General features: G+C 59.6%; 7 protein-coding genes across 7 annotated transcripts; all 7 read right to left on the bottom strand.

Moving 5' to 3' along the window:
- Nucleotides 1–871: 871 nt before the first annotated feature.
- LSCM1_00112 (uncharacterized protein) lies at nucleotides 872–1336 on the bottom strand (the record flags this gene model as incomplete). The annotated part of the gene is made up of 1 exon (XM_067317771.1): nucleotides 872–1336. The coding sequence occupies one exon, from the start codon at nucleotides 1334–1336 to the stop codon at nucleotides 872–874; it is 465 nt and encodes a 154-aa protein (XP_067173876.1).
- Nucleotides 1337–2774: 1438 nt separating this feature from the next.
- Nucleotides 2775–4514, bottom strand: LSCM1_00111 (uncharacterized protein; the record flags this gene model as incomplete). Its single annotated transcript, XM_067317770.1, has 1 exon — nucleotides 2775–4514. One exon carries the CDS (start codon nucleotides 4512–4514, stop codon nucleotides 2775–2777), a length of 1740 nt encoding a protein of 579 aa, XP_067173875.1.
- A 684-nt stretch (nucleotides 4515–5198) lies between these two features.
- LSCM1_00110 (uncharacterized protein) lies at nucleotides 5199–5573 on the bottom strand (the record flags this gene model as incomplete). Its single annotated transcript, XM_067317769.1, has 1 exon — nucleotides 5199–5573. One exon carries the CDS (start codon nucleotides 5571–5573, stop codon nucleotides 5199–5201), a length of 375 nt encoding a protein of 124 aa, XP_067173874.1.
- A 520-nt stretch (nucleotides 5574–6093) lies between these two features.
- LSCM1_00109 (uncharacterized protein) lies at nucleotides 6094–9120 on the bottom strand (the record flags this gene model as incomplete). The annotated part of the gene is made up of 1 exon (XM_067317768.1): nucleotides 6094–9120. The coding sequence occupies one exon, from the start codon at nucleotides 9118–9120 to the stop codon at nucleotides 6094–6096; it is 3027 nt and encodes a 1008-aa protein (XP_067173873.1).
- A 1168-nt stretch (nucleotides 9121–10288) lies between these two features.
- LSCM1_00108 (uncharacterized protein) lies at nucleotides 10289–12076 on the bottom strand (the record flags this gene model as incomplete). Its single annotated transcript, XM_067317767.1, has 1 exon — nucleotides 10289–12076. One exon carries the CDS (start codon nucleotides 12074–12076, stop codon nucleotides 10289–10291), a length of 1788 nt encoding a protein of 595 aa, XP_067173872.1.
- Nucleotides 12077–13251: 1175 nt separating this feature from the next.
- Nucleotides 13252–14109, bottom strand: LSCM1_00107 (uncharacterized protein; the record flags this gene model as incomplete). The annotated part of the gene is made up of 1 exon (XM_067317766.1): nucleotides 13252–14109. The coding sequence occupies one exon, from the start codon at nucleotides 14107–14109 to the stop codon at nucleotides 13252–13254; it is 858 nt and encodes a 285-aa protein (XP_067173871.1).
- Nucleotides 14110–15386: 1277 nt separating this feature from the next.
- On the bottom strand, nucleotides 15387–20372 carry LSCM1_00106 (uncharacterized protein; the record flags this gene model as incomplete). Its single annotated transcript, XM_067317765.1, has 1 exon — nucleotides 15387–20372. One exon carries the CDS (start codon nucleotides 20370–20372, stop codon nucleotides 15387–15389), a length of 4986 nt encoding a protein of 1661 aa, XP_067173870.1.
- Between the last annotated feature and the right edge of the window lie 1474 nt (nucleotides 20373–21846).

The raw sequence follows: 21846 nt of genomic DNA, 5'->3' as shown, positions 1-21846 counted from the left end.
CGACAAATAGGAAAAAGTGGGGCAGCGAGGGATAGTTTGTTGCAGAAGGTGTTTCCAAGAAGGGAAAGGGTCTCTGTAATGAAGACACCGCGACCATCATTGACCGGCTGAAAGTCGACCCCTTGTGGGGCGGTGCCAGGGGTGGCTCATTCCTCGCTTCTGTTTTTTTTTGTCCCCAGCAAGGCTCAAGTAAGAGCATCGCAGGAAACATCTCTGTTGCGCGAGTTCCGGGCGCGTTTCAGAGTGTTGAGCTTCAGGCGCCAAGACGGGTTGTGACGGCTATCGCAGAAGGAGAGTGGTTTGAGCACCTTTTTTTCTTTTCTCTCCTCTTTTTGCTTTCCGTTGTGGCGGCTACGGTGGGGGCGGGAGGCAAAGACGCTGCCGGTGAAGAGCGCCACCCCACCCCTCGTCCACCTCTTTCACGTAAGCGCGGGCTATCATGCCTGCACTGGATTCTCACAAAAAAAAACAAAGGGTGACTTGATGAGAAGGGCACGCGGCGACACTGTCCAACGCACGTCGTCCTCACGCTCTCACAGGGACAGTACCAGCAGTGGAGATGAGCAGACAAAAGGCTGCGCCCCCGTCCTCCATCATCGGAGACACTCCTCACCGAAGCGAGTCAGGCATGTGCGCAAGTGGGTGTGCATGTAGAAAAAAAGTGGTACGAAGCCGGCGTGCATGGTACAGCGGACGAGCGAATGTGCTTCTTCTTCCACAGCCCAGAGTCGAGTCCGCGAGTCGTGCACGGGCCTCCAATTATGCAAGCGGTAGCGCGATGGACTATGCATCTACTGCAGAGAGTGTCGTGGTAGCTGCACCGGCGATGGCGTCCTTGACCACATGCCATGCCCGATGTCTCCTTGTTCCTCTACAGATCCGCAGCGTCTTCGCTGTCGAGGGGTCCTGCAGCATGCAGCATCAGTGATTTGAAATAGGGGGAAGCGGAGCAAGCACTGGGCAGCTCGTTCTTGTCAACCTGGCGGAGGCACTGCCGGATCAGCCTCGACGTTGCCTGGTCTGATGTAAAGTTGCAGATGCCATGGGGTATGAGATTCACAGTGACGGTGGCAAAGCAAGCAGCTCTCCAGGCGAGCCACAGCTTGCACTCGTGATTGTCATTGCCTTCTATGTGCTCCATCAAGCAGTCTGCGCGCACTCCAATACCCGGTGGGCACTCCGTCTCGAGAACGCCGCGGCACGCCTGAGTAAGCGAGCGAAACTCTGTGTGAAACGGCCGTACTGCGCGGGGGGGTGCCGATCCCGCGACCCCCTCGAAAAGTAGGAGGAGGGCAACGATACAGAGCGCTGCACACGTCCGCTGGAAGGGCCTCATCGAGAGCGGCTCCTGTGCGTGCGTGGGAGCGTACACCACCGTTTCCGAGAATGCGGATTCCTTTACAGGAAGTGCTTTGGTGGGAGAAAGCGGGTAGGCGGTGAAAGCGCAGCGAAACGCCTCTTCTGGGTGAAGCGATGAAGCCTTCGAAGACAAGGAGGCACAGGTCCAGTCGAGCACCGTCGGCAGCCTCTTCCACACGCTCAATGGCTCAGCGAGCACAGCGACAAGACGCACGCACACACACACAGTGGCAGCCGTGCTGGATCTCTCTCTTCCTTTTTCTGCAGGAAATGGCAGGCAAAGAGGTGATGTCTGCTGAGAGGAGGAGAAAAGCGTGGAGAGCATCGTGGAGGCGACAACATTAAAGAAGGCAGCGCAACGCAGTCCGCGGTAAAGAGTGGAAGGACAGGTGGCACGCGGTAGCACGACGACTTTGTCTCATCGCTTCGCTGCTCCAGCATCAAAGAGAGCGTGCGCGCATACATGAGGGATTGAGAGGTGCCCCAACAGCCAGCGAAAAGCACAGCGAGGAGCGCGAGGAACGAGACCGTCGGTAAAGCCAAGTGGTGCACAGACGATCATCCAAGAAGAGCACACAACAATAGCTGTGACAAAAAAGTGCTGGAAAACACGGCAGTTAGGGGGCCCTTGCCACGGCGAAAGTACCGACTGTGAGTGCTGCGGCAGGACGCCACAGGCGCTGACGGACCAGGTCAAAGATCACCCCCACCCTCAAACACAGACGCACTCATTCACCAACGGCTCGCTCCTTCCTAGTCTGGGAGACTCAGCGTCACAAGGAGAACGTGCCGCCGCCGCCCCACGTGGCCCGCAGTCCTCTCCCGGCACATGCGCTGCGAGAATATGGGGAGCTTTCGCCATTCGTGGTGCTTCGACTCTCATTTTTTTCTTGCGCTGCTCGACGTCTGCGGGTGACACCGTTGCGACGCACAGCAAAGAGACCCCATGCACACATGGTGCGCTGCCCCTCCCCCCTTCCTTAGCGAGCGTCGTGGAGAGAAAACTGGTATCGAAAGCGACGAGAGTGGCGGACCGCTGCCGTCACTCTGCCAAGTTGTCAAGAGGATCACATGACGGCTGAGGATGGGGGAAAAAAAACACAGTTCCTCTTCCGGTTACCAGTCACACGCTTCTTTTTTTTCTCCTCGCAGGTCGCGCCGCCGTCGACGCTGGTGTGTGTCGATTTTCTCCAGGAAAAGGGAGCGAATGGTTGAAGGAGAGGGCTAGTGATGGACATTGGTTCACGGAGGTGTCCACCCATGCGGCTCACGCCGCCCCTATCCTCCAGGCCTCCCTTCCCGTGGCTCTCGTTTCAGTTTTCACCGGCGCACGCCTCTCAGCGCCAGCGTCCTCCTTCTCCTTTGACAACGGCAACGTTAGATCTCACTCTGTCCGACGCAGTCGAGTAACGACCTCATTCGCACACACCACGACGCCGGCAGACGTTCCGCGTCAGCAGAAAGCACACAGCGATCGGGATAACACAGTAGCTGTGCTGTACCGCGAACTCCATCGCCCCGCGCAGAGCACGGGAGGAGCTGGATACGGAAGACACTTTGGCGTCAGCCAAACTGCTCGGCAGTGAAGTCACGAGCTCCTCATCGTTTGGTGAGAGGCCCACAGAGTGGTAAAGGAATCGTTCCAAGGGTGAGGCAGCAGATGGGTACGTGCTAATTACTTTCGATACCATTTGGAGGAGCTTGTCGAGGGAGTCCACCTGACGTGACAGGAGGACAGTGCACAACGGTATCTGGGCAGCGCGACTCCGGCCAAGAAAGGGGCTGAGGTATGCTCCCTCCAGCGAGCTCTCTCTCATCCACGACTGCATGTGCGACATGCTCCACCGTTCATGAGGGGTAAACGCCCTTTCGGGACCGATGCAGGACTTCTGCAGCGGAATGGCACTGTACCTATGCACTGTCTCCAGACGCAGCAGCATGTCAATTATTTCCTTCACCCACTCTGAAGCAAAGATCGAGACGAGCAGATTTCTCGGCGGCAGGTGCGGTGGCTTCACAGTGGCAGAGACAAGCGCTTCGAGATACGCCAGGGCCGCCACACTGTCGGCGCTGCTCAAGTCTACATGCACCAAATCCAGCGGAACCTCGTCCAGCTTGCGCGAGTCCTCAAAGACCACGAGGGCGAAGGGAAGCACGTCTACGGTGCGCCAGGCTGAGGACCCCGAAGAAGTGGCGTTGCGTCGCAGCCACTCCTCGAGCAAGCGTTTCCTGGAGGCCTCTGCGGGGAGATGCTCTGACTGCGCCTTTAGACCCGTAGCGACTTGAGCATGCTTGACGGGACAGCGGTAATGGCACTCCTTGAGGGAGCTGCACGCAGCCTGCACATTTTCCAACGCCAGCTTTCCGATAAGCGGCATGGCTGACAGATAATCGTGAGACGTAGCCGAGATCTGGGCAGTCAAGACGCGGTGCTCCGCCAGCTCGTGCATCACAGCCACCGACTCGCTGGCCTCGCCAAAGACGAGAGCCAAATTCGTCACCGCGCGCGCGCGCGTGCGGAGGGTACTAGATCGGTTGTGTTTTATATCATTCAGAAGCGACGCCGCTTCGGCTCGATCAGACCACTGCTGGGCAACGAATGGGGCCACACAGGCGAGGGCGCTGCAGAGGTGCAGCACGGAAGGTCGGCGCAATGACAGAGGGGCCGTTGTGGCCGCCCCAGTTGTTTCTGCAGGCGTCTTCGAGGCGTCTGCCGATCCCCCGCGCAGTAGGACGGTGCTGTAGACGTCCGCCAAGGTGACCATGAACTGCGAGCGCATCCCCGCCCCCTCCACGTCATTCTGTCCCACGGCGTTTGTGTCATTGGCAGTGGCGAGTGCGACAGAAAAGAAATTGTCCAGGGCCCTGGAAACATACTCAACACCACGGATACCCGCCGCCGGCACCATGAGCAGAGTGCTCTGGTTCGCGCGAACCACGACAGCCGTGAAGTCCTTCACTAACACACCCTCTGTGAAGCCTACAGGGGGCACCTGAAACCGCTCAGGAAGCAGACCGCTGCCGCGCCGCGGGTCCAGCAGGGCCATCGACAGCACTAATGTTACACCAAAGACAAGGACTGAGAGCACGGCATTGCCGACGTGGTATACTCGACGACCCCCAATCCCCGTCGCCTTCGTGGAGGCCGGCCGCATGGCATCGGAGGGCGTGTTCACGCCTTTTTGCGGCAATGGTGATACTGCCAGCGAGGAGTCTCGACTAGGAGCCCGACAGACGGTGCGACGTGAGGGACCCCTTCTGTACTTGGTGGGCGAACCATACTAAAAGCCGCTGGCTGTGCAACCCCGCCTTTGCGCTGTACACGCAGCAGCCCTGAAGCGAAAAGAAGACATCGTCGAGAAGGAAGGAGAGATAAGGATATTTCATATAGGCGGTCGCGGGCCGAAAAGCCCCCCGTGGAGAGACGCACATCGCGAACGACATCGGAGACGACCTCCACAGCCATCATATTACTCAAACATGCCGCGGAAAAAAAAGAAGGTGAGGTGTGCGGCAAAAGCGCCCACACGGGCAAGATAAGCAGTGGCGCGGATCAGTCACGCGAACGTCTCGCGGAGAGGGCTAGCGTTCCCCTCTTCTTACTCTGCACAGACCGCGCACGTCCCCCATCCCTCTTCCTTCCGGATTCATTCGATGATACGCTTCTTTGCGGGTGGTACTAAACGAGCGTATATAAATAAAAAACTAGACGTGAGAAAATACGTTGCCGTGGCCCGAAACCATCACACCCGCCGGCCCACGCCGGCCAAGCGAAGAGGCGGGGGAGGAGGTGGAGCCATAGCAGAGCGCGTCCCAGCGGCGTCACGAGCGACTCGAGTTTACTTCTTGGCGGCCTTGCGCTCAGCGACCTCTGCGCGGACCGCCCTAGCCTTGGCGGAGTGGTCCTCCTTGCGCGTCGCGCGCACCTCCTGGATGTAGGACAGGTCCGCGCCGACAATCGCGCGCTGCACCCTCACCGCACGCGCGGCGCGGCGGCGGTTCACGCGGTCCGTGGTTGTCTTGCGGTGGATGCGACGGTACGTGCGCGTCCATGGAATGAAGCGCGGGTTCTTCTTGCGCATGTACAGCGCGAAGCACTTCGGGCGCGAGAAGGTCAGCACCGGCTTCGTCGACAGGAACGCGAACGGCACATACCGGCGGCCGTGGCCGGGGTGCACCGCGTAGTGGGAGAACTCGCACTCGATCGTACGCATGGCTGCTGAAAGGGATGGGAAATGCGCCACAGTGTTGGTGGAAGATGGCAAAGGAGCGGGAGAGAAAAAGAGAGGGGTGAGTTGCTGACCGAAGCTGTGAAGAAAGGCGGCTGTCGGAGGGTCGATGACTTCATTCCTTTTCCCCGGGAGCAGAATGAACAGGCGGGGCGGCGGTTGCGGCAGTAGGCGCCGAGCATCTCATGAGGCAGCTAGTTCACACGATCGGGGGTGACTCTCTGACAACAGTGTCAATCAAACGCACTGCGCCGCTCCAAACCCATCGGTGGTTTATAGGCGTGTGAGAAGCTACACAACTGGAGGAAGCGAGAAGTGTGCCCATCTTAGGCGCTGGGTCCGATGCCGACACAAAAGATTAGGGGTGTCGCATCTTCTCGCGTCGGGGCGCTACGAAATAGCTCAAAGAAAGTTCATAGAAGTCGAGCGACAGATACGAAAGAGTACGAGAGGCAGAGAAAGAGCGTTGCGCTTCGATTTTGAGGAGAGAAGACGCGCCGTCATACTAGTACGTGTAGTCGACCTTCAGGCGGTTGAAGTACCCGAACATGTGCGCACGCGCCCGTGTCTCGCGACCTTCCCGGGGCTCTTCCAATTTCGTCAGGTACGGCTCCAGAGTCTCGAGCGCGTGTCGCAGAGGCCCCTCCCGTTCTCCGCGACGGTCCAGGGTTTTCGCAAAGGTCCCCAGGTAGTCGTGTGGGATAATACCCCATGTTGTCTGCCACGCACTCGTGTCGACGCCGGCACCGGCTGTATCGTCCGCCTCGATCGAGGTCTTTCCCCCACGCCGACGCCCCCCGCGCACTGCGTTTTCCTCCTCGTCGTCCAGAAAAAGCGACCGCAAGGGGATGCGACGCTTTTTGAGTTCCGGTGGCTCCAGGAGGATCGGAAATGTGGAAGCTGTAAGGTTGGGGACGCTTTGCACGTGCACGACTCGCTCCATCGGAAAACGCCAGTAGAGGCGTCGATAGCGGTCCATGCCAAGAGGCTCGATGATGGCCCCGTTGTCTTCGCCATCCTGCATGCTGAACAGCCGTGCGTAGGCCTCTTCGCGCTTGCCATCAACGCTTCTCAGAATGACCTCGCGGTCCGCCTTGAAAGCCCGCAGTGCCTCTTCCGGGTCCTTTTCCTTCTCCGCCCCCTCAGCCCCGTCGCCGTCCCGTCTGTCCTCATCGCCGTCGTCGGTCTCCAGCTTGTCCGCCGCTGTTGCTGCATCGGTCTTCTGTTTGCTCTCCTGCGCCTTTTTTTTACGGTTAGCTGCGACAGAGAGGGACGGCAGCGTCCGCAACAGTACCTTTAGTTCCTTCTCTGCCTCCTCTCGAATCTCCTTTAACTTCTTCTCGACGCTTAACACTTCGTCGTCGTGCTCCTTCAGCAGACGATCTGCTTCGTTGCGCACGTCATCACTGCCAAGTGCCTCCAGCACGCAGAACTGGAGCAGATTCAGTCGATCAGCGGCATCGATGTTGCCCCACGATGCCAAGGAGCGGAGCTCCGCTACCTTCGTCATCGTCTTCTTCAGCTCCATCAAGAAGGGGTCAGCGTCCAGCTCTTCTTCTGGGGTGGCTTCGGCAGCGCGTTCGCCACCATCGGCCCCACCACCTCTGAGCCTCTCTTCCGACGGGGAGGAGTTTCCTTCCTCCGATGACTTGATGGTGTGGTCCCCTTTCGACGAAGAGGACGACGGTGAAGACGATGTCGAGGACACAGATTCGGTGTCGCTCTCTCCATCGCTCTCCCCGCTTTCCACTTCTTCTGTGCTAGAGTCCCGGCGCCGCCGCTGCTGCTGCTGCCGCCGCTTTTTGTTCCCACTCGCCACCCCGACGAACTCGACAAGCGCATCAAACCAGTTTTTCCCACGCGTCGTGATACGCGGCGTCTCTGGAGAGCGGATGCGGACGTTTTCCATGCAAACATCTAGCAGACACTTCGTCACCTCCTCCATTAGCCCGTTAGCGTCCTGATCCTCGCACGCGATGCCTTTCAGGAAGGTGGCCAAGTGCATCTGCGACAGGTTCAGAGCCCTCGGAACGGATGCAAGCATGCTCCACACATTCAGCGCTTTTTCGAAAAGGTCAGGAGTGCCAAGCGGCAGTGCTGCAGCGTAATCCACGTACCCTAACGTCGACGGAGTGACGAGCGTGGTGTCCTCTTCCAGCTTGTCCTCGTGTTCGCCATTGTCATTGCCAAGACGCCGCCGCAGGAGCTGCCGCTCCTCTTCTTTCTTGCGCTCCAGCTCCGCCTTCGCCTCGGCCTTTTCGAGAGTCCGGCGCTTCGCCTCCTCGCGCTTAGCCCGCGCCGCGTCGCGCAGCTGTTGCTTCCGCATCAGCTCCTCTGGGGTCGGTCCTTTGAAGGGCTCGGTTGAGAAGCCTTCGATGTGGTTGATGACACTCAGGCACGCATGCGCGATGGGGTGCAACAAGTCTTCATCGAGCTCGTAGCGACACTCCTCATCGCTGCGGAAAGTCTCACTAGACCGCTCCAGAGCCAGCTGAACAGGGCCCAGAGTGACGTCGTGAAACGGCTCTGCAACTTTCTTGTCATTCTTCACCTTGTATTGGGCACGTTCGGCGTCTATTATGGCCTGCGCCGTCTGAAGGCGCTCACCGAGCACGTCGAAGATGGGGACAAGATCGTTGAACTTCGTGGCGAAGATGTGCGCAAGTACCTGAATCGTCGAGTTCAGCAGAGCGACAACCTTCTTTTCGCCGCTCGATAAACCGCGCAGACGGCCCCAGACGAGCCCGCCGCCTCGGCCGGCGCGCAAGCTCTTGGGCGCGTCCGAGGGCTTTGGCGGATAGACAGAGGCGTGCGGAGCGCTATCGCCGTCACCCTCAGTCTTTGCCACCTTTAGTGCAGCCGCGTCTCTATGCATGCGTGCATTCGCGGCAGGGCCGTCGGCGGACTGCGAGCGGCGGCGGCGCTGTCGAGAAGAGCCGACGACGTTCGACGCGGCACCGCTGCTGTCCTCCGCTGCAGCCAAGGACACCGTGCCGGGTCGTTTTGCCGCGCTGGACGAAGCCATCCCCGGCTCCGGCGCCACCTTGCGCAGCATATCCACCTTCTCCCCAGCCCCCTTCGCCTTCTGCCGGTGCCCCTTCTCCATCGCCTGGAGCGCTCCTTCCAGGTCGGAGAGGTCCTTCAGCGAGACCTGCCCTCCCGCGGCGTTTTCCAGTACCATGTTCATGGCACTTTGCAGCAGCTCCGCGCTGGTGGCGAAGAGCATGACAGTGCGCACGATGGCGTCGATGTTAATTTGCACCTTTTTTGCAGTCTGTGAGCGTGCGGAGAGGGGAATGTAACTGATCAGATGAGAGATGTACGTGCTCGCTGCGCGCAGGGCGGAGACAGCGTACTTGCCTCGTTGCTCCTCGTTCGATTCGACAATAGAGAGGGACGCCACAAGTGTCTCCTCAGCTGACGCGATCTTGTACGGCAGCACCTCCTCGGAAGGCAAGGAGTTGAAGTCGGCGACGGTGCCACTGGCGTCCGCCGCCTTGTAGACTTGATAAGGCGACCGAGCGGTGATCATGAGCAGTGCAGCCGCCCTGTGCAGCCTACTCGAGACGCTTGAGCGGCTACACAGCAAAGTGACTTTGCGGCCCGCACAGTGGCGTGAGCGAAGCGATGACCGCCGACGACTACAGAGGTATTGTCTATGGAGAGCCGTAAAGGGTGGTGGGAGGAGTGAAGGGGTGCGTCAGAGAGGCTGCCAGTCTTGCGTTGATGTTCCTCAAAATGAGCCCGCCAATAAGCATTGACTGAGCGCAGTACGGCCCAGCCCCGAAACAGTCCGATTAAAAAAATAAAGCTGATGCGCTCTGAAAGGGTTTTCTGTCTGTATGCGAATAAGGGGCGTCGCTGATGGTGGCGAAGGACGGACAGGAGAAGGAGGAGGCACAAGAGGGAGATAGGGCGGTGGAGGAGAGGAGGAAAAAGAAAAGGGGAAAGAGAGAGAAGTGTGAAGTCACGGGGCCGATGGCACGTCGCTGCGTGCCGCGAAGCGTGCGTGAGTGCGTGCGGTCAAATTCTATGCGGCTGGAGCGTGCGCCAGTGCACAGGATAGTGGAGACAGCGAAGGCGCAAGTCGGTGGTGGTGGTGGTGAGACACTCAGATTGTGCACAGCGCAGCGGGCCAACGAGGAATGAAGAGGAGGGGTGGTGGGAATGGTGGCGGAAAGAGGGCAGTGGCATGGAGTAAAAGTTTGTGGGATAGTCCGCCAAGACAGCACAGGATTGACGAGCGACGACGGCGCCATGTCACCGATGCTCCTCTCCTGCACAAAAGCGCGCACAGTCGGCGGACGGCGTTAGAGGGAAAAGGTTTCCCTGCTGGCGGCACGTGCGTCGACGTCGCTGCTCTCTTCCGCTTTGCTATTTCCGTCGTCGTGGAGCGGGCAGTCCACCGGCGGGCTCTTCCCCTGGCAGAGTCGCTTCGCCGCGAATAGAGAGGTCGTAACCACCTCAGCGGGGGCCCTTACTTTCTCCTGAGACCCGTCTACAAGCGCGCGTGTGAGCATCTGCCTTGCCACTCGTAGAAAAGTCAGCTAGCAGCTGCGTCGGGGTGGTTGGGGAGAGGCCGCCGTGGCACAGACGCCTTTTTGATTTCCTGAATCTGCTGCCCTTCGTCCCTCTCTCGCCATCCGTCTCCGCAGACGCAAGGAAGCAACAAAACACAAGGCAAAACGCCTGCGCGGAGTTTAAATGAGCTCGGGGATGAGCTCCTCGTCCTTGAGACGCGGAACTGACAAGATCGCTGGCCGGCCTCCAAGACGAGGTTTCACTTCGGCGCTGAGGCCAAGACCGTCAGCGACAGCGTTCCTCGCGTCCAGAGCTGCGGCAGGGCCGCGCAGCGTCGACCAGCCGGCACGCCCGACATTCCTCACCTTCACCGTCATCACGCTATCTTTCCGAAGATGCGGCATGTAGTTTGGGATCACAGATAACTCTTCCCTTGCAAATGGTCGCGGCAGAAGCCCACCAATCGGGACCACACGTTTGAAGTCGTCGTAGTTGGTGGACTCGAGGAAGAGTGCCGCACCGAGGCCGTGTAAGCGCTTGCGCTGCTCGCGCGTTTTCGAAAGCGTCGCTCTGGTGGCGGGTGCCAGTGGTACACAGCAGTTTTTCGGAATGTCACAGTCACCACTGTCATCAATACCGCCACGGTGCGTTCTGAACCCCGCATACTTAGCCTCAGCCTCTGCGGTTCGCTTCAGCGCGCAGTCCGTGTTGACGAAGTGCAAATCGTTCTCACGCATCACACGTTGCAGCATGCCATTGATTTGGCGAATATGGTAGAGGAACAGCTCAATCGCCAGCTCATACAAAACATGCTGCACCACCGCTCGCAGGGTGTAAATGTCTTTTGTGAAGGGGAACACAAGGGGTGAGGTGCCGACGTCGTGCTGCGTGCTCCAGAGATACATCTGCAACTCCGCGAAGAGGGTCTCGACAATGTCGCTCTTGAACTTGCTCACCACCTTCACGCTGGAGGCGAGCTGCTGGAGGTCGAGGTGGTCGTAGCCCCGCGCCAGACCATCGTTGCCGTCCATCACGAACTGAAAAAGCGTCAGTCTTCCTCTCGTACCCCCTTCATGTGGCGGAAACGTGCAGTGGATGATGCTGTTCAGCACGTATTTGACCACATTGTCACCAACGAACTCAAGTCGCTCGAATTCCCAGGTGCGCATCGAGTTGGAGCGGCTGTCGCTCACGTTGAACGTCTCCACGAGGACGCCGCGGTCTTTCAGAAAACGCAGCAGGTACAGAAGACGCCGCTTGCGAATGTGGGGGTTGTCGTGGCTTAACGAGGGAAGTCGGTGGAACGCAGCGCACAAGTTTAGTCGCTGCCACCACATCTCTATCAACTCATCTGGAGTACCGCAATACGGGCGAACCAGCTCCAGCAGCATCCCCTCCCGCCCAGCGTGAGGGATGCCGCTGGCGTGTAGGTGCCACTGCGTGAAGGTCTCATTGCACAGTTTGCAGCGTTTGGCATCGTAGTCACAGAACATGTCGAGGAATCGGCGAAGGCTCGCGTCGACGCTCACCGAGATGTTCTGTTGCGACTTGGGGGAGCTACCGTAATCGTAAAAATCGCGTCGAAAAATGTTGAAACGCTGCCCCGGGTCTTTCGGATCCGGCTTGCGCGGCGCCACCAGCAGACGGCCTTCCTCTCGAGCCTGCGACATGAGGCGCAGCCGCCGTCGGCAAAGACCCCCATCTCCCGCCGCTTCACAAATCTCATCCACTGGGGTGGCGAAATTGTAGTACACGGGACTTTTCTTTCCCGATGAGCCAGAAGTGCTGCTGCTACTGATAGATGCGGCAGGAACGCAAAGTACAGCGGTGCTGCGGCACCTTGACGGACTTAGTCGCAGCAACAGTGCGGCAGACCCGCCCCCTAGTCGTGTTCGACGCACGAGGCCTGACAACGGCGCCCATGGCGGCCGTTGTAAAAGGCGCCGATGTGAACTAAAAGACTTCATGCTGCACCAACTCGGCAAAGGAGCGCAGTCAAGTGAGTGAGGAGTGAAGAGGTGTTGCTCGAGGCGACGACGGTGTGAAGCCGCTAGCACGGCCGCGCGAAAAGCTGTGCCCCCCCTAGTGCCCGTCTTTACACGTGGAGATAGAACGAGTAGCGCGTCCTTGGTTGGATGAATCGCACGCCCAGTGCCTTGAAGGGTGGCCTAAGGGTGGGAGGCTCTACCAACAAGGTGTGTGGCTGCCAACATATGCGCCATAGAGCCTAGGAAAACGCGCGCTCCGCCGCGCCACCAAGAGATACACAGACGCGGAGCAAGAGCACAGCAGTTTGCCAGACGAAAGCAGCGCTGATGAAAGCAGCGCTAAAACGTTTGCTTTTTTTTCTTTCCTCAGCTCTTCTGTTGTAGGTGTGACGCTCCCTCTTCCCCACACGGCCCACGGCAAACGAAGTCCATTATGAACAGATACCAGCGAGAGAGAGAGGAGGAGGAGAGGGGTGCGGGAGAACAACGATGCGAGACCGTGAGAGCTGAGGAGGACATCAGCCGACTCGGAGTATGAGTCAGCTGCATTCGAGGGGTTTACGCAGACACGCACCTACACAAGCAGGCATCGATAAAATTGAGGCGCACAACGGCGCTCCTTCCAAGGAGAAAAAACGACAGTGACATGTCGGGGGCGCCTGCAGCCATCTTTCAAAAAGAAAGCGCCTGCAGAGGAGGCCCACGACGGCCCATCTGCCAACCGCATGTCACCCGATCAACTGCTTTTTGTTTTCGATGACGCGACCGCAAACAGGTACAGAGCGCCAACGCTCTTCTGTACCCATGCACACACACTCGCCCAGACAAAGAAGAAAGAGGAATCTGGCTAGATTACATGACAGCCAACGGCTCGCTCCTCGTTAAGCGGCACGCCTGCACGAACGACAGCGGTTGCGAGCCCAGAAGCAGCAGCAGTGTGGCCAGAACAGGGACGCGACTGAGCAATAGGAACGGCGACATAGACAAGTGTGGAGTGTGAGAAGGGACAAGAGGCCGGCAGACAAATGAACAAAAAAAGGGATGGAGAAGGGCAGAGGGGTGCATCGAGAGCAAGAGAGGAAGCGAAAAATGAAAGGGAGTCACCGCGCCGCACCGCTCCTCTTGATGGGCTCCGTCATTAGGTGACCATTATGTCACTTTCTCTTGGACGACCCTTTCGAGCCCTGACGGCTACGGTTGCCGCTGAGTGCTTCGGTCACTTTAGCCTCGATGGCTGCGAGTTTCTCCTCCACGAGGCCGAGTCGGTCACTTGACTTGCTCAGCACCGCGTCTCGGATAGCTGCCAGCTGCTCGCGAATACCCTCCTTAAATTTGGGATTGTCAAGCGTGGCAGCGTTCCTCTGCGCCTCCGAGACCGCATCTGAGATGAGCAGCTGATCCTCCATCTCCGCCTCCTCAATTGCGCGCACCTTCTCCTGCACTTTTTCCTTCCAGTCATCCTCTCTCAAGGCAGCAGTGAGGGGCGGGAGTTGGGCTGGCGGCGTCTCCGCCATGTCGTTGAGCATGACCGTCCTCAGGGTCGCCACTTCGCGAGGCACAAAGCAGTACACGTACATTTTGTAGTGGCGGTAGTACGTGCTCATCATGTACGTATCGATGTCCTGCACCTCTCGAACGCTAAATACCATCGTGGAGTAGGGCGGTCGATGCACGCTGTGCCGCACCACGAGCTCGCGGAGAAGGTCGTACGACTTGGCACGGGAAAGCCGGTCAGCAACGCTGGCTTCGTGCACTTCATGCACGATGCCGAAGAGCGTACTTGCTTTGAAAGGAGAGAACATCGACGCCTTGGCAAACAAAACAAGGTGGCCGTAGAGCTCCAGTAACACATTTATCTGGGCTACACTTCGCTCTCGCGAGTATAGCAGCTCCCCGGAGCGATCGCTGTCGATGCGCTTGATGACGAGTCGCAGGGCCTCGAGGTCTACCGCCTCCAGGCATTCCTCTGTCTCCCGCTGGTCGAGCACCTTCCATGTTAGGCAATGCGCCATTTCGAGAGAGTCGTCATTAAAAACACGCACGCACATCTTTCATAGCCACCGCCACGCGTTGCCGGTGACGTGGAGAACAGGCGACGGGGGAAGCAAGACAGACAGAGAGACAGAGAGAGAGCAGAGGAAAAGTGCAAGCACCGCAGAAAGCTCTTTGCAGTGGGGGCTCCGCAAGACGCTACAGAAATCGCTGTTCGCGCGGTCCGTGCGCCTCGTCCACATGACTTTCGTTGCCACCCTGTGGATCAGGCAAGTGTCACCAGACACAGGTTCACAGAGCATCCAACATGAACGGTGCCTCGGCACAAGCGTAGGAGCCTCTACTACTCTGTGTAAGTACCCCCGCAGCGCTCCCTAAACTCATTGCAACAAGGCGGAAGCCCCTCTCGGCTGTCTCTTCTGTATCTTCGATTCGTGGGTCCAGAAAAAAAAGACATGCAGACATGAACCACATTCAGCTCAGCCCCTTTTCGAGCCCTTACGCGGTATCTTGTTGGCTACGCAAGGAGAATGCCCGCGAGGACCTCGACGCCCGCCCCCACGGTCAGGTGCGATACAGCCAATACTCGAGCGCGCGCAGTGTCACTGCTCACCTTTGAAGATTCCACCGTTGAATCGACGTGCGCTCTTCTCCGACATGGAGCACACCAGTCGAGCTCCACCCTGTCCCCGGCATGCCACAGGCCCGACCGCGTCGTCGTGCCAGGCGGCGCTGGCCACAGACGCCGCACGCCTCGAAACCATGCCCGCCCGCCCCCCTCGCATCGCAGTTGCTCCCATCATCCGGCCGAGGCGGGAGGTGGCACAGGCGCCCCGCTCCAGTGGTCGAGAGTAGGAGTCCGCTGTGGCACCTTCGAGTCGCCCCGATGCGCTGCTCGTCACGTGGAGACTACAGGCCTCTCCAGCGCCGCAGTTCTGTCTGACGCAGCGCCATGCAGAGCCTCTGCCCGCCGGCATCCGTCGCCATACTTTGCCCTGTCTCTCTCTATTCTGAAGGTGGCGGACTTTCTGTGAACCACCGACGCAATATTTCATCCGTAGCGGACAAGAGATAGCTGCGCTTCTCCGCAGAGAGAGTTGGGACACCGGAGCCACGGGATACGACGCACCGACGTATCTGCTTGTCATTCGGGCTCATCGGGAAGATCCCCAAGTCAGCACGGCACGGACGCCGAGCGCGAGACAGGCAATCGGTTCACACTCGTCTCGCAGGGCTCTGAATTCGTAAGACAGACCCATGTTATGCTCTTCTCGCAAGAAAAAAAACGAGCCTCTGATCAGCTCCTCGCGGGATGGGGCGTGAGCATCTTCTTTGTCATTGCACGGAAGAACAGCATGCGCGCGCGCGGTGCAAGGTCTTGTACTGTCCGCTGTAGGGAACCCTCCATATGTGACGCTTGACCTTCTCCCCTTCCTGAAACGTTCGTCATCGACAGCGCAGCGTCCAGCCCGTCATCATCGTTTCGATGCTGAGAGTCCTCCGCAGCATGAAAAGCGTCCATGTCGACCACATCACCGAAGACGTAACGCAGCAGTGCTTTGAAGGCGTTGTAGTACACTGGTGCGCGTTCGCTGTCACCACCGATAGCCGCCGCCTGCAGCGCCGCCGTAAGCAGCTGAGCGTAGTGCGCCAGCATCGCCTCGGTGGGCGAAGTGGAAGGGGCTTCCTTCCGGGAACCGCTGGGGGGGCCCAGTAGCACCGTCGCTCTGACTCGCTGCATGTCGGGCAGATCCAGCGCCTCGTCGACATGGGTCAGCGCAAGGCGCCATCGGCGACCACGCAATAGCAGCCGCACCACCGCAAGACTGCATTCCGCATCCCATGTCTCGCACTGAATGGTGCGCAAGCGCATAGCCGTGTTGCTAAGATTCATCGGCGACTTTGCCAGCAGCGTCAAGATGGTGAGGGCTACGGCGGCTGAGAACGCCGTGCCAGTAGCGCGACGCTCCTCGAGAGAGCCACATATCTTGAATACGGCTCCCAAGGCGGAGTGCCAATCACCGTGCCGAAGAGCCACCGAGCACAGCAGCGCCTCGCTGCCGCAGTCCCGGTAGTCCGCAACGCAGCGGGTTAGTGCAGCTGCGTCACCTAGCACCGAAAGTGCTTCGATGTTCTGCTGACGCCACTTCGGGCTCTGCTTCTCCTGCGGTGCGTACATCGCGGCCCAGGCGCGGCGCCATCGCCGGCCAACCTCCCGCTGATCCGCGGCGCGGCTAAATCGCAGGAGCGGAAGCAGCAGTCGTGCAAGGACGGCACGTTCCTGCGCCGCTGAGCTCACGGGAGTCGACGGCAGCGTTGTGACCGAGGCCACCACAGCTGAGGTGTCAGGGTGGTGCGCCGCAGCGGCTTCGACTTGCCCAGTATGATCGACGGCGCTCCAGAACACGTCAATCGCTCTCAGCCACAAGTTGAATGGAACACACGTGTGACCCGTGAAGAGGGCACTGCTGGTCCCTGGAGACGGTCGCATACGGCTTCCCTGCAGCAGCGATGTTGCCGCCAACGCTGAAGCGGCAGCACACCTCCTCACATCCTGTGCCATGCGATCCAGCGTTGTGGCAAAGAAGTGCACAGGGCACGTGCCGCGGGCGAGGGCGATATCCTTCGTGACGATGTGGCACAGAAGCACACTCGCCTTCCAATCTGGCGCAGTCTCTGCCAGCTGCTGCAGCGCCTGTCCGACCCCCCAGCTCGTGCGTTCACGCTTCACGATTGCGTACACGGAGCTGCGAAGACGGAGAGCCAGAGGGAAGTCCCTGCCTCCGCCATATCCCACTGCGGCAGCCCCCGTGGCGCCTCCTGCGCCCCTCCATAGTTTCAACGGCGGTGGCGCTGCACCGCGGGCGAAGGCACTTTGACGATGTCGCGGCAGTGGAATCCAACGGTCCAAGTTTTCCGCATCTCGGCGGCCAAGCTGGTGCCGTACGCGCCTCCCGAGGGCGCTAGAGCTGCGGAAGCACAGGAGCACCCCTTGTAGAAGGCGGGGAGAGCACGTGCGCGTGAGTATTCGCCACACCGGTGACTGTAAAAAGGCCCGAGGCGCGTCAGTCGGGCGCAACGCAACCATCAGCTCCGATGATTTGCTGAGGGCTCGAGCTAGAAGGGCGAGGAGTTCGACATGCTCGTCAGCGATCGCACCAAACACGGCCCTCTCATTCATGCAATCAATGTTGAGCTGGCGCACCACGCACCGCACCGTGGCCGCAGTCACACTGACGAGCTCCTTTAGGCGCTCCTCGGCTGCCCATCGCCACGGCGGCTGCTGCACTTGCTGTGCGGTAACCTGCTCCAACACCTTCGCCGTAAACTCCGTGAGGAGGACCAGCTCCGCAGTGTTCCATAGGTGTGCACTGAAGCGGTGGTGCTGCTGGCCCGGTGGCGCACACAGTAGCTGCACGAGTCGCAATAGCGTGATGGCCAAAAGGGACGCCATATGCGCGTGCTCAGATGGCGGCATCGCGTTCGCCTCTGGCGCCAAAGGCGAGCCTTTACAGTGGTGCGCCGACGGTGGCACAGACAACCCATACAGGAGCTGGTACACGTCGATGAGCCCTGCTGGGCTGTGCACGCTGCGCTCCAGGAACTGCAGCACCTCCACTGTCGCGGCTGTACCATCCGTTGAGGCAGCCACTGTCAGCCGCAGCCAAACGGTCTCGGTCACAGCTGCACAGCACAAGGCAAACGCGTCCACAACATCGCCCCAGCATCGCGGCGCCGGCGGGGAGAAAATCGTTCCCGCCGAATGCACACTCGCATGGGGGGACAGCATGCCGCGCATGGCCGTCGCCGGCGCTGAGACAGATGGGCGTGGCAACGGATCCGAAGTGTCGCTGTTCTCGGGGTCTCTGCGGAGGTCATGTGCGCCTTTGCCGCCCACCACCCGGTAGGCGCCAGTGCGAATGGACTTGGCGAGCGACTCCGAGGCTCGGTGGTGGTGTATGGCCTCCTGTACTGCACGGCGTAGGGCATCTAAGGCAAGTCCGGTGCTCAAGCGAACTTCGTCCATCATGAGGGTGAGGTTGCCGTGAATCGCCTCTTGAGTAAAGGGGGAAGTCACGTACGTCATCGCCTCTTCTCCGAGCGCAACAAACTCGTCTGGCCGGGCCGCCTTGATGCTGCAAAGGTGGCTGAGCCACAGAGCTTGAAAGGCGGCTGTGGCGGACGTCTCGCTATAAGTGGTTTCGGCTTGCTCTCTGGTGCGGCGCGCCAGTCGAGGAAGCAGCGCACTATGCATCCACTCCTCAACCTTTGCTTGCGTCCTCCACGGTCGTGCAGAAGAAGCCAAAGCCATAAAGAGAACCGCCCCTCGCCGAAAAGAATCGGGTGTGATGCAGAGCGCTCCACCTGGCCCCGCACCTCCATGTTCCGCCGTCGGGATGGCCAGCTTCAGAAGCGCAAGAGCACCCTCCCAGCTCTGCACTTCACGAAGCATCGACAGCATCGCATAGACGACGTCATCGGGGAGGAGGAATTTGTCGGCCGCTTCAGGAGATGCGGTTTCGTCACACTCGCTCAGGTCTGCCTGCCAGCGTGCAGGGGCGCAGACGCTTCGCACCACCTGTAGCGCCTCCTTCCAATAGCCCCTCTCCACATGTGAAGACCGAGACAGACTTGAGGAACGTCGCTGCGGTTGCCTTGACAAGCGCGGCGGTTTTCGCGGCCCAGTGGCGCTGATATAGTCCCGCTGCATAGCGCCGAGAGCGAGCAGGTGCAAATGCTCCATAACCGCAGCCACCTCCATCCTCTGCACCAACGGTGCCGCGGCGCCGCCTTGCACCCTGCTGCCGCTCCGAGCAGCGTCCTCGATGCTGCAGGTCGACGGCCCCCAAAGCTGACCGTCGTCCTCCGCCCCCTCGAGATCCTCTAGCGTCCCCATGGAAGCTTCGTAGAGGATCCACCTCTTGATCCACTCCGGCTGTTGGTGGAAAGCCACGCGATGCGCAATGGAGCTGGGCGGGTGCACCTCGTCCACTGCGGCGCCACGGTCCCAGCGCGAGGACGAGGACACGTCCACGCGGCTGCCCTCCGCGATGTGTGTTGTGCCAGATCCCTCTGCACTCGAAGCCGTATCCCGGGTGGCCACAGTGAAGGAAGCATTCGCACCCGTAGGGCCACCCTTACAGAGCGCCGGTGCACCTGTTCTCTTCACCATACTCGCCTGGCACCCTACGACATGGTCTCTTCTATCCTCAACGCTCTTGTGCAGACTCCCGCGCGGCGCTTCCGCTGTGCGAGCGCGCTCAGCGCACACGCAGGCCTGCTGACATCGCTGCGACCAAATTTTCCGGTCCTTCGCCATGGCCGCCGTCTCTTCTGCATTTCGCAGCTGCGCCTCTGCAGTGGGCGCAGCGTTATCGTAAGTCAAGCTCGAGAACAGGAGGAGGAGATCGCTTTGACGTAGCTGGACCCCAATGCCCATGAGTCGGTAGTAGAAGTGCACTGCCGCCCCGATGGCGCGGTAGCGAAGAAGGGAATGGAGAAAGTAGCGCACCTGAAGCACTAGCGACTCCGATAATGCAGAGCCATAGACACAACTGCGATGCAGCGACGTCCACATCGCCAGCAGCAACGCTGCGTCTTCTTCGTGCGTGTCCAGGAACGCTAGGAGAGGGTCCTTTTCGGACGACGGGCCGACCGCAGAGCCGCGCGCCGCAGTATGGATAACGGAATAGTCAGTAGCCGCACCAACAGAGCCTGCTTGCGTGCTGGGTCTTCCGTCACTGGAAACCTCGCCCTCTGTCCCTGCCGTCGTGTAATTCCTACGGCGCAAAAGAGACAAATTGCTTGCAGGTACCCTTTTCACTCTGTCCGCCTGCGCCTTCCTTCCAAGAGCACCTGCACACGTTTCGGGGTGCGGCGCACTTACAGATATGCGCGGAGAAGCAGCGGGCAGCGCCAGGACAGTCGGCCGTGGGGCCGGCAAGGTGCGGGGAGAAACGCTTTCGAACCGGCACCGCCACATGGCGCCCGTCTTGCGCTGTCGCTGTCGCATCTGCCGCTGCGTGAGTTGTGGGCACGAAATGCCGGAGACAGTGGCAGGAGATCCTATTGGGTGGGAAGTAGTAGGGCTGTATAACGGTGGCCCGTACATGTGATCGAGCGGAGGCAACGTGGGTTCTTTCGCTGCATTGTCCTGGCTGCCATCTGCAACCGTGCTCCGCCAGCGCGAGGAGCGAAGAGCGGACGATGTCTTGTCGTGGTAGGAGTGTGCGGAGTGCAAGGAGAGGTAAGGGCCGCAGGTGCGAGCACGCAGAGAGCGCATCCCAGATGAGCTTGACAACTACAAGCGAAAGGTCGATGATTCACCGTAGAGCACATCTCTCATGGATAAGGAAAGAAAGTTCGGCTGTGGGAGGGAGAAGGCAGGGCAGCTGCGCAAATTTCACGTTTGGGGGGAGGGAGGTAGGGAGGGGAAGAGGGCGAAGCGGCAAGGCACAGGGTGAGAACAAAAAGAGACAGAGGGGGGAGGGCGGGCGGGGTCCAGCACGACACACGCACACGCATATCATGTGCGTTGGCACCACTTAAAGGTATCGACAGTTATACGGAATTAAGGGTAACAGAGAAACGAAAAGGCTGAGAAGCAGACAGGAGAGGGATGAAGCACGCACCGCAGGGCTCCGTTGTCTGTCGGTCCCTCGGGGGTGTGCAGGGGAAGAGGAGCAGAGTCGGAGTCGTAAGCGGGCACATATTAAAAGACACCGTCGCCCACAGCGAGAGATGCCCGCAAGGACTGTAATGCGGGTGCAGAGAAGTGCGATGGGCCCGAAAAGATCCGACCGAAAGAAAGAGCGGCGACAACGACGAGCGTCACGCTTCTCTGGATCGGTCTGAGCGTTTTCAGGCTGCGATGCCTCCCCCTCTCACCCTCTTTTTTGTGTTTTCCTTATCGGTTCGCTTCTCTTTTTTTTGGAGTGGGGGTGGGGCAAGTGGACGGTGGAATAGGCACCGACGGTCAACGCATACACACACACACACAGACAGACAGACACACTCGCCGAAAGAGGTGAAGAAGGAGAAGCAGTGGACGCAAGTACAATGAGCGTGGAGCATTCAAAAGAACTAAAAGAGGCACTATCCGCGGCATCGCTGCGTTTTTCGCCGAGGGCGTGCGCTCATGAGGGGGCAGGGCCGCCTCGAAAGGGAGAAAACTTCTCGGTATCACCTCCGGCTCGCGTACTGCAGAGCCCTTGTATGCACATTACGACGGCTGCCCTCGTACAAAAGGGGGAGCCGCGACTGCGGACGGTCAACCCTGTATTCTCCTATCAAGCGAAACGCACGAAGTCGCACAGACGGCGAGGACACCCCGCCATCCGACGGCGACAGTTTGACCGCAGCTCACTGATGAGGGGGCGCCTTTATTTCTCTTTCCTTTCGTGGGCCGCGGGTATTGTTTGTCCCTCACGGCGTACAAGTTACAGGCGACGGGGGGGGCGGAGCCCGCGTCACCTCCGCGCACAGCCGGCTCCTAATGAAACATGCACAAGACGTACTCGGCAACCAGGCACAGTAGCAGCCGGCGCTCCGTTGGTACTGTAAATGAAAGCGTGATACCCACAGCGTGTCTCCTCCTCCCCCTCCCCCCTTCGTCTCCTTCAGGAGCGCAAACGCCACGAGGCGCTCGCACAGACGTCTATCTGTGTGTGTCGAGGGGGGCGTGGGTGTGTGGGTGGGGAAGACGCCTTCGAAAGCTGAACAACACTCCGTAGACGTTTCCGGCGACTGTATTCGAC

The sequence above is a fragment of the Leishmania martiniquensis genome, chromosome 36, assembly GCF_017916325.1.
Source record: "Leishmania martiniquensis isolate LSCM1 chromosome 36, whole genome shotgun sequence".
NCBI classification, from domain to species: Eukaryota; Euglenozoa; class Kinetoplastea; order Trypanosomatida; family Trypanosomatidae; genus Leishmania; species Leishmania martiniquensis.
This window is presented reverse-complemented; position numbering and strand designations above follow the sequence as displayed.